General features: G+C 34.0%; 1 protein-coding gene across 1 annotated transcript; it reads right to left on the minus strand.

Annotated features, from left to right (window-relative positions):
* Positions 1-928: 928 nt before the first annotated feature.
* On the minus strand, positions 929-18,600 carry LOC128219905 (WD repeat and FYVE domain-containing protein 2-like). The gene is made up of 12 exons (XM_052928065.1): positions 18,434-18,600; positions 14,699-14,766; positions 14,055-14,128; positions 13,703-13,757; positions 12,313-12,463; positions 10,099-10,211; positions 9,534-9,660; positions 8,065-8,170; positions 7,367-7,468; positions 6,725-6,855; positions 5,818-5,926; positions 929-4,449 (listed from the first exon to the last, which is right to left on the minus strand). Exons 1-12 carry the CDS (start codon positions 18,583-18,585, stop codon positions 4,414-4,416), a joined length of 1,224 nt encoding a protein of 407 aa, XP_052784025.1. The 5' UTR covers positions 18,586-18,600; the 3' UTR covers positions 929-4,413.
* Between the last annotated feature and the right edge of the window lie 3,506 nt (positions 18,601-22,106).

Consider the following 22,106-nt stretch of genomic DNA (forward strand, 5'->3'; position numbering starts at 1 on the left):
TAGGCAGATTCACTAGTAATGCAATTGTTTTAATTTACCTCAAAGGATGAATAAATATCGAAAACAATAGTACTTATGAAGGATACCGTGTTTAATTTGGAAGAAATGTGCATAAAATTTCAATGATGAGACGATCGTAAATCTTTTAGGACCCACCTGTCGTATAATATTTTGGCGTTTTCAGCTGTTAAATACACGTTAACAATCTTGTTAGCAGTAATTGATATTTTTCATAAATGCATTATTTAGTAAGTAGCTAAAGGTTAATCACTTAAGCTAGTTTATGTATGCTAGATTGATTTTAAGTACGTTTATCACTTTTAAGTTATTCCCTTTTGACAATTATGACTAAGTGCTTGAGAAATGTATTTTTAAACCATGGCATTTGTAATTGTCTAAGGGTGGTTATTCTTCCGGGTCGAGAGCTTTATTTGCCGGACCGATATCATTACTTGCCGGATCCATAACTCTAATGCCTGGTCAACTTAATATTTCGGTCGATAACTTAAATGCCGGGTCAATAATTGTCCTTGCCGAATCGTTAAGTTCACAGTCGGGTCGATAATGACCCACTAAACATTTACACGACCCGTCTCTGTTAAAAGATGGGCATGGCATCTGATAGCATAGTAGATCCTCATTAGTTCAAATTGAACCTTGGATACAATATAGCAATATATACGAATGGACAATAAAATTTATGTCATTCATCATAGGGCTCGAAGTCATAGATCATAATTCCATCCACAAACTAATAATTAATTATGCAATAGAAAACTACGTACCTGATACTGGTAGCTCTCATTTATAGCTACCAATATCAATGACTTCGAGCATGGTCACAACACATTTATTGTCAATAATAACATTTAATTTCCAAACATCAAGCCACTGTCGGGTTTACCGAAGATTAATAACAGACACCACAGAGTGAAAATTACTTTTATTATGTAATAGCAATACTATTTATCTAGGCATCATTAAAACAAAAGTAAAACAGCAAAATAACATGATTTCAAAATGGTAAAAGGCCCGTTTTCTTGACCCAGACAGACACACAAATATACACAGACACACAAATACACATGAACACACATCACTAAGTTAATATCTAATGAACCATAATCACATTCTGGTCAGGCAGATCATTGATGAATGAAAATTGTGCTAACAACTTACAACACTGACATATTTTAAAAGCACATTATTTTCAAAATCACAGAAAATATGGATCAAAACAAAATCCATTGTAAATCGCCAAGTAGATAAAAGCAAAAACTGATAGAAAAAAACGAACGAAAACAGAACTTCTTTTCCATGTTTTGAATATTCTTTTTCATTTTTGAAATTAAATTCACACATAATTTTGGTCCCTATTAGATTCATGTAAGTATGTTTTTCGTATATAAATGTGAACTAGAATGCTCCACCAATAATGTAAATACATGTATAAGAAAGTATTAATTAGTAAATATTAAAAAAACACATTTTGAAAAGCCAAACAATAAAAAATGACACAGAAAAAGTAGAAAAGAAGTAACATCAGCAATATTCACCGCAAAATAAAAAAAATCCAATGCGCAACCCCAGTGGTTAAAAAATAGTGTTTAAATTTTAAGACAGCAGGCTTCCTTTTCATAGTAAATTCTCAATTTAAATAATGGGTTTAAATAAAAATCATGGATTTGTTTTAGTTCATACGACACATTACTGAAATGTTGACATTTACAGTATATGCATGTACATATGTTTATAAAATAGGAAAACAGTAACTGAAACATATGTATTATTATATAAATAAAAAACATATTTACGAAAGAAAAAACTATAAGGGGCATCCCTTATTAGTGTCACCTATTAGCATTGAAAAAATCATACTCGATAATCGAATCAAATTGGACAACCCTGAACAATCATGAAATCAAAAATAATCAAACTAAATATTAGTATGAGAATGACATTTCATATAAATAAAATAAATTCAAATAATTGAACGTTCATTCCACTGATTTTTATATATATGTTATTCTGACTCCAAAAATGAACTCCAGACATTATACTTGTGTATGCTATTGTTTTTTTAAATGTAATTAAAACATGTTTGATGAAAATCGATTATGGGTGATTATAATTGATTATCACAATGTTGGTCACCAATAAACAATTATTTGATTATATTTGATTATCATGCAATCACTACACCACTTACCATTAATATTTGAATTTGTTCATAAATACCTTTACATCTAACATGTTGTTTCATCATGCCTCATATATGAACATTTTACAAAGGTACACACCTAAGTATCTGTATAAATACCTTTACATCTAACATGTTGTTTCATCATGCCTCATATATGAACATTTTACAAAGGTACACACCTAAGTATCTGTATAAATACCTTTACATCTAACATGTTGTTTCATCATGCCTCATATATGAACATTTTACAAAGGTACACACCTAAGTATCTGTATAAATACCTTTACATTTAGAATTTTGTCTCATAATGCCTCATATATGAACATTTTACAAAGACATACGGCAAAATATGTTAGTTATCATTTACAAGCAAGCAATGGTGAAGTAAAAATAAAACACAATGATAAAACTTCAAACAATTATTGCACATGAAACACTCCAATGTTTTAGTATTTACATTTATACAAAACAATTCTATCCCACAAACATGTCAAAGACTCTTTATCTAACCATTTCATTTGCATGGGTGGTATTCAATATTCAACTTAAATCAATCTTATGGGCCTACATCAGTGACTTCATTCACTCTGTTTGTCAGTTATGAATAACAAGTCATCGGATAAGCTACATCATTCTTAGATCTAATCAAGATATATATTGAATACCAGCCCAGCTTTTAAAATTTTAGCAAGTCTAATACACACTAAACCATGCAGAGTTTAAAATCTTAGAACTGAAATGTCTATTCAAAGATGGTCTGAAAATAACTACTAGATGGCTTTAAAAAAATAACTGCTAAATGGCCTTGAAAAAAAACATATAGATGGTCTTGAAAATTACATATTTAAAAAAATATGGCCTTGAAAATAACATATAGATGGTCTTGAAAATTACATATTTAAAAAATATGGCCTTGAAAATAACATATAGATGGTCTTGAAAATTACATATTTAAAAAAATATGGCATTGAAAAAAACATATAGATGGCTTTAAAAATTACTACTAGAAGGCCTTGAAAATAACATATAAATGGTCTTGAAAATTACATATTTAAAAAATATGGCCTTGAAAAAGCTAAACATATATAACGGATCGTCTTTTAAGACAAAAAAGGAAGAAAAAATATTAAATTAAGCAATGAGGAAAGCACATTTCTTGGACACATCCATCGATGAAACTGTTACATCAGGCTGATCTGTATTTGACCTGCTGTTACCACCTAAGTGATTATTATTTTATACATTTGTTTAACAAATAACATTTCTGTTAATGACATAAAACATTCATTCATACTGGCGACATTTCTCCCAACAGGCAGTGTTTCTATTCAACAACTCGGCCCATGTTTAAACAGTCTCAACCCTGAGTCTAGAATAACAAAAAAAATGACAAGAAATCAATGATATTCCATTCTTTTTTGCAAAATATGTGTATAAAATAATAGTTCAACATTGGAGAGGTACCAAGAAGTATATTCAGAGACATTCACCATCACTCTGCTATCGTTAATGTATAAAATAAACATAAAGTGACAGTCTTATTAAAAACCAATACATACACATGTATAACAAACCTATAACTTCTTACTAAATAATGCATTTATGGAAAATATTAATTTCTGATAACAAGATTGTAACCTTGTATTTCATAGCTTAAAACGCAAAAATATTAAATGATTGGTGTATGCTTAAAGATTTACTATAGTTGCATAGGTAGAAATATTGTGTTTTTTGCACCTTTCTTCATTTTTTTCACAGTATCCTTCATAAGAACCATAGTGATTGACATTTATTCATCCTTTTTGGTATATCTAAACAATTGTATTAAGTGTGGTAAATCTTATTTGGGATAAACAGTGCATCTTTAATATTTGTCAGGTTGAGTTTAAGTCTAATCTCAGCCTTGAGATTGTTCATAAACATAGACCCGCTTGATTTCCATGCTCTGTTATAATTTCCATTCAATTTAAAGAGCTTACTTTTTCTACTAATTATTTTTCATCATACACATAATTTCTGAACATTTATTGTGTGTTTTATAATAGCAAATGAATGTTCATAAAAGGTCAAATGTTTGCTATTCCTCATTGCTTAAAATATTTATGACTATTCTGCCGCGATTTTTTTTACAAATTCCGCTAGTGGATACATAAATATCACATTCGTTAATAAGGTTTCGTATGTCACGCTCGTATCATCAAGTGAACACATCAGTGGGTGTGAAGCACGCTACCTATATCCCATATCTGAAATAAAAATTTAAAAATTTGTTTTTTGAAATAAACAAGTATTGTATCTCTGACATATTTAATATGTTTAAATATTTCATGGAAGAGTATCCTATCAATACCATTACATAACTTGAAATAATGCTAATGAAATAGCACACAGTGAAACCTCGTTGGCTCTAACTCCCAGGGACCAGTGAAAATACCTTAAGCCTCAGGAAATTTGAGCCAAGCAGAATGCTTTCCTTCAGTAAGAAATTTGCCCGTTACATCTAGGTCGAGCCAACGAGGAAATCGAGTCAAGTGAGTTTGAGCCAACCGGGTTTGACTGTATATCACTGCAAACCGAGGCGCCAATGCTTAACCATTGATTTTTAGTCCTACAGGGTAATAACTCATTCAATATTCATTCAACCCAGAGTTATGTGCCTTGCTGTACATCTGCGTTTTTCTTCTTGCAACATATGTCTCTTGAAAGGTTTATGAGTTATGGCCAAAAGAATTTGCATGACTCTGCCAATAACAATTACTGTACTTGTCTTTTTTATTGTTGAAAAAAAAACCTTACCAGCTAATAAAAATATTGTTACTGAAATAGAAATCGTTAAAGAATTTATGGCTGCTATTCTTGTACTGTTTTCCTTCGAGACTACATGTCTGCCCTTGAATGGAATATGTTTGAAAAAAATGTTTTCTGAAAGTGAAGCATTAGCAACAAGGGCCATAACAAAGCTCCAGGTGCACAACTTAACTTTTATACCTTTTGGGTGCAGCCACACACAAAACCCATAGTGCACATCTCCAAATTGTGCTTAACATTCCTAAAAGATTTCAGCATTCTGGCTTATATACTTCAGGAACTAAACAGGACACAAAATTGCATACTCTGTAGGCTACCTTTAACTGAGTCAAGGGCAATAACAATAACTCTACTGGGTGCAGCCACACACAAAACCACAGGTGCACAACATCACATGTTGCTTAATGTTTCATCATTCTGAGTTATATCTTCTTGTAGAAATTCATGACAATAATTTGTAGCAGGCAGACAACCATGCCAAAATTAATATGTCTCCCTGCAGTCGCAGGGAAGTGATATAAAATGAAGAGATGCAGAAAGATGTAAAAGCTAGTCTCATTTCTCAGTAAAAAGAGGAGCATTACACAAGAAATATTTTAGCCAGAAAAATATCACTTGCTAGTCTTATCTATGCATATTGTTATTGTTAACTCGTGTAACAAGTTTCAAGGGAATATCTTGAACAGTTAATGAGTTTTAGTATGTGTATGCTTTGCCATTGACAACAATGCTGACATGGAAAGCAGCACTCTAACAATACCCATTTTATAAAAACAGAAAAGCTATAAGCTCAAGAATGCACTGACCTTTATAACTCTGTCCTTGCCGACTGTTAATAGTCTTTTTCTTGTCACCTCAAGGTGCATGTAAGTTACAGAGTGCTTTGCGTCATGGAATGTCGCCAGAGGGGCTCGCCTGTAGATGAAACAACCACATGTTACAAATGCTTATTAATAACAATAAATTGAGCAGTTAATAATTGTCAATCAAACAATATGTTCACCAAAATGGATTTCAATAATAGCAACTGGTTGCAAAGTCAAATTAATAAGCTAAAAGAAGTCATCAAAAGTAATAACCTTGATAATTTGTTTAGAAACAGCATTTGACATATGGGCATAATGGAATTTTTGACCGTCTCCATGGCCTAGTGGTTAAGCATCCGCCTACGGAGAGGGAGGTCATGGATTCGATCCCTGGCCGTGTCATAACAAGATGTTAAAAGTTGGTACAAGTAGCTCCCTTGTCTGGAGCTCTGCATTTAAAGGGTAGTGCTTGGAAAAGTGGTGTACTCAGTACTGGTTTAACCCAGGAAAATTGTACCCCATGTATCGGTGCTTTACACCGAGCACGAAAAAAGAACCAAGGGGTCTCTTCAAAAAAGAGCTAGGGTATCACAACCGGACTTCCTTGTATCCCACCACTGTCTCTTCAGCATGCTGTCCCTACAGCAAAAACAAAGGACCCAGTTGGAAATAAGTGCTTGCACTTTCACTGGTTATCCTTGACTGCAAGGTCTAAAGAAATACATACATACGTACAGACATGCGGTGCGGTTGGCATAGAATGTATTAAAACGCTGTCTTATTGCAGAACAATCTGAATAATTTGCAAAAAGGATGTGCCTATGTAGATAACACTTCCAAAATATTACGTACAATCAAAGTTTTGTGACAAATCTTTCACAACAAATCACTCGAAGCCACTACTTACTCTTCATCTGTGATTTTCTCGAAGCAGTCGTCACAAACGCGGACCTCATACTCGTAACCCATCGGGGGGATTGTGGATCGCTTGCAACTGCACTTCTCACACACCGCTTTACCACACTTTCTACAGTGGTGCTGGAGAGAAACAGAATGGAGGAAGAATAGGGATTTGTCAAAATATATCTTCTAGACTGTGTCCTTTCTTTTTAAATTGATATGAAAGCTTGGAGATCTTCCATTGTTTAAAGTCTAGCTTCATCACTGACAAAAAATAAATCATAAATCTCAAGGAAAAAGAGACAAGCACCATACTAGACCTCAAATTGCAAATTGTTTTAACTTTCTGAATGTTAAATATTCACATTGTATTTTCACAAGTTTATCAGTGTGAATTTAAGCCTAAACAAAATAATAATATTTTCTAACTAATTAACACCACATACAGCATTGCAAATTTAAAATCTCAGGATATAAGCTTAAACCAGAGCTTGCTTTCCACCCAGATTCATCAATATATGTCCATCCTTACTAGAGTTATTGAGAGGAAGGAAACCCATGACAGGTCTGCAGTCAGACAAGCCATTACAAAAAAAACACCAAAGATAAACTGATCATGTGGAAAGTGTTTCATTCACATTCCACTGACCTGCCTGATCCCTATAGTCCTCTCCTCCCACATCTTACGGAAGTTCCAGAAAAACGGCTTCTCACATTTCTGACAATGGTCATTCTCGTCCCATTCTGGTGTCTGAAAGAATCAGGATTTCGGTTCATGGTATAATTTATATTTGTGAAAAAAAACAGCTTGATATTTTACGTTTTTATCTTTCAAAACAAGTGTTTCTAAAAGCATACACAATACAGAGAAACTTTGTTTTTGATATGACAACATATCATAAAACAGAATTTCTGGGGGTTGTCACTTTTAATCAAATCAGTCTATCACCTGGACTTTCAAATATGAATACCAAGAGAGCTGTGGGGTGGACCCTTATGCATTTTTTTCTCAAAACAAGCTGGTGGCATGACTAGACACAAGCTGGAGTGTAATGCACCTTACTAGACACGTGCATATTGTCTCTGGCAACATGTTCATTTCATTATCTTGAAAGTTTTTTTAAGAATTGGCCATGTTTTGAAAGATGATGCAAATGACAATGTAATCAATGCTATCAGTTAGACAAGCTGAAATATATCACTTTAAGAAGAGACCAGGCTCTATATACATCTATATCATATCCCAATCAAATATACAATTTTAACTTTACAATATATAACTTTCATAAAATAAAACGTTTAGTGCTTGCTTAACGAAACATATCACAATACTTGATACAAGCCTACCTCCACTCTGTTTGCATCCATGTCCCAGATTCCAATCACTTTATCATCGGCAGTCGAGATCAACTGTTTCGATGCTGTACAGTATACAAGTGCCTGCACTTTGTCCCTGTAAGGAGAGCAGGAAAAAAACATTTCCATTCACCATCATCATACACATGAATACATGTACATTATCAAGCAACAAAGAATTTTATAATAGTATGGGTTTTTTATTATGGTATCACCTCTCTCAATGAAGGGCCAGTCCGATGGATTCGGGACAAGACACTTCATGTACACTTTATTGTAGAAAAGCAATGATGGACAATAACTATGTGAATACTCCGAGCGAACCCTGCTGATCAAAGATTTCCCTTGGCTTGATATAAATCACTCCTATGAAGTTTCAGCCTGATTTGACCTGGGGGTTTTATTGTATGTTTTTAACATTAAACACACACAATGACCTCATTCAGTATACTAGAGCCATTACAGTATGTGATAAACGGCCAGAAAGGTAACATATTTGATAGAGGGAGCTATCGGAAGGCATGTTATTCGTAGAATGTAACTATGCAACTTAGGCTCATGTATATAGTATTGCTCACTTATCATAAAGATTAATTTTAAATATTTTAATTTAATCAATAAAATATTAATTTGAAATTTCAAACAAGCAGGACAAAGCTACCATTTTTGCAAACAGTTTTCTATTACGGTACTAAAAAGTGTTCAAGAGGTGTGATATTCATCTTTTCATTCTACAAACTAAACAAATTAAGTTGCCACAGCCAAGAATATCCATATAACATGTGTACTTAAGATGTATGAATATCTTCAACAGCTGTTCATTTTTTATCAAGATGATGATAACATGAAGGCTTTGGCAATTCCTCAATGTTCCCCTTTGAAAATCAGACAAGAAACCTAAATAAGAGCCCTAACATTTGCAAAATATGTACGTCCTATCTGTAAGGCACCTAGTTTTGTGAAAACTGGTTGTTATTTTCGGTAATATCTATAATGAAAACTCTCTTAGACTTGATCGATATGGCTGGTTATCAAATTTATTTCAGATATTATGCTCATATAAATTCTGACCAAATATGGTGATAATTCAAATAAAATTACTGATAAAAAAGGACCACATAAATTCTTTAAATAAAGAGCATTTCTCCAGCTTGACTTGAGCGATATGGCTGGTTGACGAAATTGTCCAAGATATAAAGCCCATACACAATCTTACCAAATTTCTATAGTTATTTATCAGACAAGACCAATTTTAGGTCATTTCTATAATTAAAGGGTGATTTCTCCTGAGTGACTAGAGCGATATGGCTGGTTATCTAACTTGTCAATATATTATGCACATACACATTCTGACCAATTTTGGTGATGATTGGACAGAGGCTTGACGCCACCTGCCTGCCAGCGCTGGTTAAAATATATGTCCTACTCTGTCAAGGGGGCGTATAAAAAGTAAAACTTACTTATGGCCTTGAAGTTCAAAGGCTGTCCCTTGTTTTCCACCTATGTCCCAGACAATTATCGAGTTGTCATAGCTACCAGAGAACAGCAGATTGCGATCTGGATCCCATGCCAGACTCCGCACACTTCCTGTCAACATGCATTTATATGTCCATGATATTGATGATGCTATCATATGTCATTTAAAAATAATCACTCTTTTTTTGTTGATGAAATGTATTAAACTGAAACTTAACTATAAAAAATAATAATATGAACCTTGATAAAATTAGCTATGGAAAATAGCGCTTTCCTACAAATACAAAAATCAGGCTAGTCATTAATAAACATGTAGTTATACAGCTAAATAAGACTTGCTTAAACATCAAATGAAAATTTGGCCAGGTTGTTTAAACTTTCTTACCACAGTAACTTGCTCAGCATCAAATTAATATTTAGCACAGGGGTTAACAGTTTCTAAACGAATAACTTGCTCAGCGTCAAAGGAATAGCAGTTTACATTTTCTTAACAAAGTGACTTGCTCAGCATCATATGAATATTTAGTCAAGCAGTTAACAGTTTCTTACCAGAGTGGCCTTTAAGCGTTGTAATATGGTTAAAGTTCTGGTCGGTGATCTTAAGAACTGATACCTGACCGGAGTAATCTCCCACAAACACATAGTTGGACTGCTCATCTACACTGCACAGCTGTTAAGGAAGATCTCATGTCATCAGAGGGGACTTCTATGGAGGTTTTGGATAAAATTTAACTTTAAGACTACCTATTTAATTGCCCAAACCACAGAATACAAGAGCCGTTGTAAGACAGCGCGCTTGACTACGCGGCTTTGTCTTAGAATACAATAACGATGTAATAATACCAAGTTTGGTCTCTTTATGTCAAACCTAACTAAAATTATTCGATACATAAGGTGACTTTGATGCTGCCCTCCCACCAGCCCGCCCAAACAATGACGCAAGTCATTCAAATAACTTGATTTCCCATTATGAAAATGTGGTTAAGAATATACAAATATGCCTTTCAAAGGAAATTAAAAAAATAAATAAATAAATAAAATTCAAAGGCCATAATTTGAATTTAGGCTTAAAAAGGAGTTATGTTTCTTGTTGTAAGATGGTCGTAAATAATTTTGAATTTTATTAAGTGCATTTAATGAAGGGTATAGAAGTTTTTTTATTAAAATCCCAACTTGCCCTTAACTTTTACTTGCCTAAAACTTTAACCTAAGTCAATCAGGGGCCATAACTTGTATTAAGGATATGGAGTTATGTAACCTCATTGGGTGATGGTCCTGAACAATTGTGTGAAGTATTAAATCAATTGAATGAAGGGTATAGAAGTTATTAAACAATATCCCAACCTGCCCTAAAACTTTAACCCAAATTCCATAGTCAATCAAGGGCCATAATTTGTATAAAAGATTATATGGAGTAACCTCATCATGTGATGGCCCTGCACAATTGCGTGAATTATTAAGTCAATTGAATGTAGGGTATTGGACTTATAAGTGAAAATCCCAACTTGCCCTAAAACTTTAACCGGACGCCGATGCCGACGCTGGGGCGAGTAGTATAACCCACCTATTCTTCGAATAGTCGAGCTAAAAATGGCAGGTGTCGAAGAAAGAGCATAATTTTATATTAAATAACTGTGTTACCATGCAATTCATTTTTTTAAATTAAACTCCTATCCACTTGTAGCTAGTGGAGATGTGTTTTTTATGGACTACAGATAACATCAAAAACGAAAAACTCATATCTGATACAAAATCTCATGTTGGCCAAAAAACCTTTTTGAGAATGTATTTTTAAGTCTGATAAAAATAATCCTGGCTTATACATGTATCTTTTTAAAAATATTGGGTTCAAAATGAACACAAAACAAAAGAAAACATACAAATATCATTAAAAAACCCTGATCATTTAAGGAATGAATTGAGGGGTTGATGTCATTATCGGGGTATGAACACAATTGGGTTGGTCAATGTGTGTGGAGTCTGAAGGACTCCACGCGTACTTTGACCAACCCAATTGCGTTCATATCCCCGATAATGACATCAACCCCGCAATTCATTCCTTATATTTACACAAATAGTTCATTATTTCATTCAAGAATTGTTAAAAAAATACTTCATTTCATTTAAGAAAACCTTTCAGTAATTCGTTCTTACCCATTCTGTAAATAGAACGACCCGACTATAACCAAAAACATTTTTTTTAAATGACGTCACAATAACGCGGGAAAAGATCAACCACTTTAAAACGTAAAATTGAAACACTTCTGGTACCAATATATTTAAAATATGATAAACTAACACTTATAAAAGTGATGCTCTATATTTTACTGGACCTGCAGACACAATACAACCAATAACAAGATCAATAGCTTTCATGTATATTGTTATGCAATGAATTACGATCCGAACATATCCGAAGATGTTGTGTTCATCGATTGATGAACGCAATTGCCGAAAGGCAGTTCATTTAAGGAATGGAAGTTGAGGTGTAAATATACATGTATATGTCATGTTTCAAGCAAGATATAAAATGCCAGTTTTCATGGCCCGAAATGATACATTTTAGGCTTTTAACTATTAGAGCACAAAGCATTGTTGAAAGATCACAAGTTGTTTTTTAAGTCAGGCTAAAACACATTTGACACACATTTGACTATTTATTGAACTGCTAATTTTACAGGAATTATGACAGTTCAGGATTCAGGTTCAAAGCAGGAATAAGGGGCAATGGTTTAATAAGATAGTTTGTCCTATAAAGGATACTCGAGACATAGACACCATGCGGAGGCCTGGTAGCCCCCCAGCCGACGTCCAGTTTCGGAACAGTGCCACTGGAAATATTTGTCCTTGCCACAACTTAACACCCATTCTCGTTGGAGGGAAAACTTAACACTCATCACCCGACTCTGGTGCGCTGAAACAGTAACATCATTTATTCACATATATTAATTAAATTAAGTTATTAACATATGTATATGTAAACAAGAAATGCCTCAATGTGACAAAACCAGATTTAAATGATTGACAGAAGGACTTAAACATTCATTGTGAGATTCAGTTTCAGGTGTATTTTTCTTAACAGTGACCTTAACCTTGACCCTTGGGGCCCCAAATGCAATCCCATGGAAGTTCTCCATTAACTCTTCCCTTATAACAAAATTGGTCACAATATGTCAAACCAAACTGAAGATATGGTAAAGTAATGGTGTACCAAACAGTCATCTATTTTTAGTAACATTTACCTTTAATCTCTTCCTATATATAAGTTTGGCCAAGATATGTCAACCGTAACTCAAGTTATTGGGTTTCAATCATTTTTCTATTTTTAGTAACAGTGACCTTGATCCTAGGGGCCCCAAACGTAATCACATGAAAGGTCTCGATAAACTCTTCCTAAATGCCAAGTTTAGTCCAGATATGTCAATCGTAACTTTAGTTATTGGGTTTCAACAATTGTTCTATTTTTAGTATCAGTGACCTTGACCTTGACCCCAGGGTTATCAAACACAATCCCATGAAAGGTCTCCATAGCCTCTTCCTTAATAGTTTAGTCAAAATATGTCAACCCAAACTCGTTTTACAGTTTCCACTATTTTCCTATTTTTTATTAACACTTACCTTGACCTTAGAGGCCCCAAATGCAAACCCATGAAAGATATCCATAAACTCATTCTATAAATGAAGTTGGTTAAAACATGTCAACTCTAAGTAAAGTTATTCAGTTTCATAGGTGAGTTGACCCCGCCCAAACAACAATGAACTACATTCTAATAATCAGGTTCACTATATGAAAACCTGGTTAATAAATAAAATTTACCAATCCATTTGATCAAATGATGAGATTTACTTGTTGTAAACAAATGTGTTTTGTCATGCAGCGTAATATATTTATGCATTTAATCATCTGCACAAATCATTGACTCATCAACTATTTTTAGAAATGATTTCAAATATAAAATCAAGATCATTTTTTTCAGCTTTAATTTTGAAATATACTGTTTAAGTCAGTTTATGGATAATAAGAGGAAATTGCAATGTCAATGACTTATGCAGTGTCTGTTCTGTGAAATTCTTGCAATTTATTACAGCTTTACACAAAATATTTATTTTCCTATGACCTTATAATATGAGATAAGATAAATAACATTCTTACCAAGATAATCTCTGACTTGTGTCATTCTGTTGAAATCGTCACTCACAACAAATTCCTGAAAATATCAGTGTGTTAATGATCTTATAACTTAATAGCTATTCATAAGAAGCACGAAGCATTATTCCATAAAGTTGATGATAAACCATCAACCTAATACTTAGAGATAATAAAAAATACACAAGTATTCCAGTCTTGAAGAGAACAGGCTGCATGAGATTCCCTCACATAAGATTTTTTCTTCTTCTAGCAAATGAACAAATTTCACAAAGCCGAAAAAAGCTAACAACTAGGTAGTCAGTGTGATAATGAAATAAGGAGTATGAAGTCAGAATCATTAAACAAAAATAATTACCGTGATTGTTCCATTATCAAGCCCAACAAACAGTCGCCGTGTCTCGCCATTGTAAGCCATACAGGAGGCTGCAGCTGAAATAGCAGTATAACTGTTTACATGTATTAAATTATAATTATAACAACTAGAGTTTTAGAATAACAGTTACAGAAATTGCATCCTGCCCTTTTTGTTAACACCCTCCTGTCCATATGGAGACCAGCGTGTGCACCCTTCTGCCTTTATAGAATTGAATACTCTAGATAATAAAATATTTTCTTTCTTTTGGTTAAAAGCTTATACTATGACTGTAAATGAGTACTAACTTCATACTTCTGGCAGTTGAAACATAAAACCACTTCAACTGAACACATTTTTTGTCAAATATAATAATAATAATAAAAGCAATACAATGTGCCCTTTTCACGCTAAGCACGGTGCCCCTTTTCTGCAGCACCCTGCCCTTTTTAAAACATGACAACATTTAAAACCCTACAAAAATCAAAACCTTCAATTCTTAAAAACATCTGAAATGAAGAAAGTCATGAGCATTCCAAGTAGCAAGTACATTGAAGGTAAGATTTTCATTGACAGAAAAAAATCTGAACAATCAATCATCATTTTCTGAGAGCAATCCCAGGTTATTATGATCCAAAACCCACTACCTGGCATGGAGTGACATATGCTGGGCCAGTACTGTCCTGTGTCTCTCCTCAGCCACACTCGAACGGTCCTGAAAGGGCAGAAATACAAATACAGTAAATAAAATATTATGGATTTGATATCTGATTCACAAGTCTGAATTGATCCAAACATTGGTTTCTTTGATCTTGAACAAGATTGACAATTGCCATTTTCTTAATTAATAGTTTATAGTTTATTTCAAATGCAAAAAGGCCATAGGCCCATGAGCATGCAAGAATTTTGCATATATACACATATCATGACAATTCATAGATCAGTGGTCAAATACACTTTCATAGATACATTTCTTTACAATAACTAACACTATATTATTATATAATTCAAACTATAGTATATATAACACTATATTATTATATAATTCAAACTATAGTATATATAATACGTTAATATTATCACAGTGAGGAGACAGTGGCTGTTATATAGATATAAACTTATTACATATGTAAAATATAAACAAATGTATTTCTTAATTCAAAAGCTTTATGTACATACATCGATAATTTTCTACATGTAGCTTTCCTATCACTGGCAATAAGTTCAACAAATTTCAGTACATTTGGTCTTTTCCAATAATATTTACTGATGTATTCTCATTTATTAATACTCATGTTATCACACTAGCAAAAGCAACAATACACAAATCATATATCAAGCTAAAACAAACATTGGAGAAAAATTGCATCTCACACAGAACACTACAAACAGCTTTTACAACCTGAGCTAATCGGGCGGCTAGTTCTTACCCACATACAGTAAGTACCTTGCCCCCATCCCCCCAATTGACTTTTAAGCCCAATCTATGAACTACATATTTTTAATCCTGATGCCATTTGAGCAATCATGGGAGCCTGGTATGGGGCTCAAACACACAACAAAACAATAGAACTTATTCCTAAGTGGAAAGGCTGAACTTACTGAGAGGTTACACAAGTACATGTACTTAGGTCAGGGAAAGTGGTAAATTTACAAACGATAATTAGTTTTCAAAACATCTGTAAATTTACACATTCATTTCTGTTATTTTGGCTGCACAATTTAACTATTTTATATTTGCATGTGAATTTGATTTTCTACCTGAATTGTTTTTAGGTATTTTATTATTTTTGGGTAAAAAGATGTTTTCATTTTTTTTCACTCTCTGAATGTAAACAACTTGTGTATGTCACTGATGGCATAGTTTCTTATTCTATTTTTATGTAAAGAATTTGTTTCTTTAACAAATTTCATGCAGTTTTATTTGATTGCACCCCCAATTCCTGACTTGATGAATAATACATGGTATCATACATGTGAACTCTATCGGCGGTAGGTAAAATATACCACTATTGAGACCCTTCTAACGCCCTACGCTTTGCTGTCGAAATCTACCGATATCTAAAGCTCTTTTAAAAAACCTCAAAATTATATTATAATTGGCCTTTTATTTACTTTTAAAAACCTCAAAATTTTACCAAACATGCTAAAAAAACATATTAATCTGTCACTTTAATGAACATGGTGCAATAAACAACTTGTCAAATCACTTCACACTTCGGCCGAGATCATTGCTTAGTTACCAGTATGGTACCAAAGACCACTAATCATCATTCTTTGTAAATTGGCATCCTACTAATCAGCATTTTTTAAATATCAAAGACATTAAAAAACTGTCAAAACATCAAAGAAAACAACATTTCCGAGGTGATATTAATTATCTACAGTATATAATTTATAAAATTTTACGACATTTTGCCGGGGAAATTGACATACACAATTCTGCAGTCGTCTGCACTTACACTCTGACCTGTTTTGGCAGTCTGATTTGATTTTTTAGCGTCTCTTCTGAATACAAACTTTTTTTTTCAAGTCAGAGTTAATATTACTTCTGTTTCTTAGCAAAAAAAACTAACATTTGACAAGTCTCTTATTAAACCATGGCATATTTAATGCATATTTTCCAAAAATCTTAAAATAGTAACAAATATCAAGTTTTGTTTACATTGTATCCATCATTGTTTTTGACTGAAAAATAAAGAATTAGAAATTCTACCGCTTATGAACCCAAACTACCGCTTTTGAGACCTAAATCTACCTCTCTGGCATTGCAAAAGGTTCACATGTATGATGGTATTGGAATTCATATAATAAGCCACATTCTATTGGCTTGTCTAGAAGGCAGAAAAGGTTTTTCCTTTTTTTATTAATTAAATTCATTCTTTTTCTTATAGTTATCTATCATTTGACTGCTGGACAGTGTTATTTCCCTTTCCCAGCTTCACCTCTTTGTCATAATGCACCAGTCAATTGTAACCACATCTTCTCCAGGTCCAGGGAATAGCGAGGACTTTGACTTTCGGCCCAGCCAAGCATGGGTAAAACCCCCGTCCTGCGGAACGAACTGATGGTAAAATCCCCACCAAATGCCCCCCGCACCCCAGGGACCCTAAGTATTACTTTAAAGGCACATTCTCCGCTATATTTGGTGCTAATACCACTGCATTCACCCGGCACTGCGGGACCACCGGGAAGGTAAAAACACGGCCAATATTCCCGGTATACCCCCTGACCTTTGGGGGGCCGTTGTTACAATTATCGGGTGCATAACAAAGATCAAACATAACTCTATTGAAATACATTTGGTAATTGTTTACTAAGGTTAAAACCAATATATAAAACAGTGTTGCGAATTGAATAAAGTGTATATGTTTCATAAATTAAAATGTGTGGTTTACAATCGTCTGTTGAAAGGCTAGTCAAACTGGTTTAAAACATTACTAGTCCAAATAATTGTACGTTGACGGTTTTTTTTTAGATTTTTGATATGGCAAATCCTTCACTTACAAATTGTTTAGTATCAAAAGTGGGTAGTTGTTCCTATCAGGATTCCGGGTTAAAGCATATAACGTCTATAAAATATCATAAAAACAAGAAATATTACCAGATAATGTTATTTTATATTAGTTCCGTACACAAAAAATAAATATCCAACTTATAATTATGAGTTTGACAGCTTTTCTTCATTTCATTCTGTCAAAACATAACGATATATATACATGAAGGGCACCTGCAAGGCTTCAGGGCACAGTTTTAAATCGCTCGGAACATTTCGGCCATGGCCGAGTTGTTACGATTGTATAACGAGGTCTATCTCGAAGCTTTGTCGGAGACGGCCGAGTTGTTCCCCTTCGCATAATTGTTGTCTGTGTCAGTCTAATTTCATTCTATTGGAAAGGTAAACAACTTGTTTTAACGCATTAAATGCTTGTTTAGTGCAAAATAACATTTCACTTACATGGTAAAATATTAATATAACTCTTTATGATCAATTTCAACCATAAAATACTTCACTTAAAACAATTTCAATATTTTTAAAACCCCCCCATTTTTTGCACATTCTTGTTTAGACGTTAGGGATTGGAAGAATCCAGTATATCACGTCTATTATTTTAGACTAAAAACATTACTTGACCAGACAGACAAGTTTGAATTTTACTTGTCCCTGGCATCAGGCAAGTGGGTTATTTCGAAGACTACTTACAATCCATTTCAAAAGTCAAAATGTATGTCTCAGTTCATGATAAACCTTTGTTTTAGTCAAACCAGGCCGAATGACTGAGGCTGTCAAATACACATTATACACCCTTATACTATCTTACACTTCCTGATGAAAATTTTACATTTCAGGGTTGATAGAACGATTTTTTTCTTAAACATACTTGTCATCGCTGACAGAGATGACCCCCTCCTCACGGGGAATAATGCAGGCCATGTTGATTTCATCGCTAAACCCCTCTACTTTGTTCACCAGCACAGGTTTTCTAATATTTCCACTTCCATTCTTGTTGGTGGGCTTGATTTCAGCGGCCATTTTGTTTAGTCACGTGACCAGTTAAATTACTCACTCTTAAAATAAAATAAGGTTAAACTACACTATTAATATCTAATAAACGCGGGCTTTGAGAATTAAGAAAATTTATAAACGTTGGTAGACTAACCAGTCAGTAAAGGTAGTTTTTATTTGCTTTGAATAATAATGTTCCGTTTGCCTGATTAGAGTAATTTTAGGTACAACTAGAAGATGTATACCCCCACCACCATCAGTGAATCAATTAGTTTGCCATACCGTCCGAGCAAGGAGGGCATGTACATGTACGTGGGACAGCGGGATTTCGACAAGCCCGGCCAGGACACAATCCGCCGTTAAAAGAAAGGCGGTGATCCCTTTGTCGAAGAAAATGTCACATAGACCAAAGATCGTCGTGAACTTCAACACTGCCGCAAAGTCGTACATGGTGATTCGATCATAGATATATCTGCAAAAAGATGAATATCATGACCGAAGTGCGGTTAGATTTACAGCATGATAAGTGCGTAAGTTACATTGGAAGAACCTGTGTTTAGCTCTAAATTCACCCGAACCCCTGGGGCGAGTTGGACCATATGAAAGCAATGAATATAACAGAGAAAATCAGTGTTTCATTTTTATGTTAATGCCATTTTGGGGACATAATAGATGATTATTTGTGTCAAATACGCCGAATATGTTGAAAACAGAAAGGAAATTTCATTGACAAGTTTAAAGGGATTCTTCTTTTTTTGATTAACTGCAAGGCATGGGAGAGAGTAGAATGTCCACATTAGTGAAAATGTGATATATGTTACATTGTTTTAAGACGTTAAATTCCCTTGCATGTTATTACCAGTGAATGTTTACAATACTATAAGTTGGCATCAGTCTGTTAAATATGACAATATATAATTTCATTTAAACACATGTTGGCCAAAATACAGAAGTAAACTTTTAAACTGAAACATAACACCAAAGATGTAATAACACTCCATCAGTAGGTAAACCAACTGTATCAAGGTCATTGAAAAGGGGGCGAACAGTTTGAATAACTTGGCGATAACGTGGACATTTGGATAAGTTGCCTCTATGTGATGCGAGACAACACTTGTGTGAACACGAGGGAAATGAAAGACATCAAAACACCCGAAACACTTCCTTTCAGTCGGCATACAAATTTGACCAGAAACTAAAAGTTTAGAAAAAGGAAATTAAAGCATATTCGTCAAAACATAAAGGGAAATTCAGCAGAAACATTTCCAAAATCTCCCCGTCATATTAAACTGGCTATCTTTCAGATCAGATGTTCAACACAAATCATTCAACTACAGCTGTACCTTTTTATGTTTAAATGAAGGTCCATCTGTTTGTCCAATGTATAAGTCCATAATATATACTATCGATTATAAACTAGATGAGTGTTGTATACCTTCAACAGATCGAACAACAATGTTTCTCCCACCTCAGATAAGTAGATCCATTAATTTAACCATGCTAGAAATTCTTATCTTGCCCACGGGCGAAGATAAAATGCCCGTATGGAACTTCTTTTAATGGTCACCACATTGTAATTACCTCCCTTGTTGAAGACTGTCGTCTGTAGCGCATCATGGAAACCTTGTCTTGTGGCAATATTTCGAACGCTAGTTAATTATTTCTCGCTTCAAATGTCACCAGAAAACAGTTTTCACGCACCTTTCAAGAAATAATGCTTCACTCTTCTTAGAACTATTTAAAGACCGATCAGACCATAATTTATATACTCGGAATCACTGCGCTAATATCCATGACAACCACGAATTATCGCATATCCGTACGCAATTATTTTCACTTAGCACAAAAGAGTTCCAGCAAAAAAACAACATATTTACTTAATTTTGTTTAACTGAGGTGGGAGAAAAAGCATCTACCATAGCCGCTCGTGTAAGATAGGTTGATCCCGACCCTCGCGCAGGGTGTTTTGCGGAAACTCGGTAAACCTCATTTCCGCAAAACACCTTACGCTCGGGTCGGAATGAACCTATCTTACACTCTCGGCCATGGAAGATACTTATAATCTTATCCAGTCAAACAATGATCAACAAATTAAAGCCGGCGTTATGAGTGTTGATACACATGTGTGCGTCGTCTATTGCAACCTATGTACCAAGTTTCATATTAACAATTTAAAGTTTTTAAACACATTGGCCTTATTTGAGTCCAGACTAAAGCTGTTGTCCGACCAAGCGGACACCACCAAAGCTATGACAATATCATGTTTTTTTTTCGACCAGTTTAACGGAAATAAGACATTAATATCTTGTAAATATATCTTTGCGTAAACTTCACCAACCAACCAACCAACCAACCAACCCACTGATTCTTGAGTGAATGTGGTCGATGAGAGAAATGTTATAATAACAATTTATGTCTTCATTTTGACTTAAATGATTGGTTGCTGTTCGCAATGATGCGATAATCCCCCTTGAGCTAATTAAAGCTAGTTTCTAGGTAATACAAATTAGATGCTTTACAAAACAAGATTACGTTTTGTACATTTTATACATTAAGCGTTTAGAAGAGATATCAACAATTGCAGTCCAATTCTATGAAAATTGATCTTGTATTTTTTTCTTAACCAATGATTTGAACAGTGGCCACACATATGACATGTTTGATTAATAAAGTATTCAGACAAGCTTAGTTCAGCTAGAGATATCATTACACAACATCTCTACGGATAACTGATAACAATATTATTATGTAACACCAATATTCTATAAAAAAATCCTATTTTATCACATGGTGCATTTACAACCTCATTGCAAAAACATTAGACCCATTTTTTGTATTTGCCATGAAATGGGTTGCATACTAAGTTCGCCACACACGAACGCGCACAGGCGCACACGTACACACACACACACACACACACACACACACGTATATATATATATATATATATATATATATATATATATATATATATATATATATATATATATATATATCATTTTGATATATTTGATAACATGTAGTAGGTTGATTAGAAACCAAATATATATATACGAGACAAGCATAGAGAAAAGGCAGCTCCAAATATATCGCTTCGAATTTATGTGTTATAATATGGAATTATTTCCATATTGTTATTTATATTTTACCAATAACACACCTAAAACAAAAGCAACGCCACAGCCTATGACTGGTGGGCGGTGGACAATTTGAAGACGTATGAAAGACTATTATCAGTAACGCCACAGCCTATGACTGGTGGGCGGTGGACAATTTGAAGACGTATGAAAGACTACTATCAGTAACGCCACAGCCTATGACTGGTGGGCGGTGGACAATTTGAAGACGTATGAAAGACTACTATCAGTAACGCCACAGCCTATGACTGGTGGGCGGTGGACAATTTGAAGACGTATGAAAGACTACTTTCAGTAACGCCACAGCTTATGACTGGTGTGCGGTGGACAATTTGAAGACGTATGAAAGACTACTATCATATAAGTATGTTAACGTGTCTCGATCAAGCTGCATAACTTTAATTTATACAA

This window comes from Mya arenaria, chromosome 15 (genome assembly GCF_026914265.1).
Source record: "Mya arenaria isolate MELC-2E11 chromosome 15, ASM2691426v1".
Taxonomy (NCBI): domain Eukaryota; kingdom Metazoa; phylum Mollusca; class Bivalvia; order Myida; family Myidae; genus Mya; species Mya arenaria.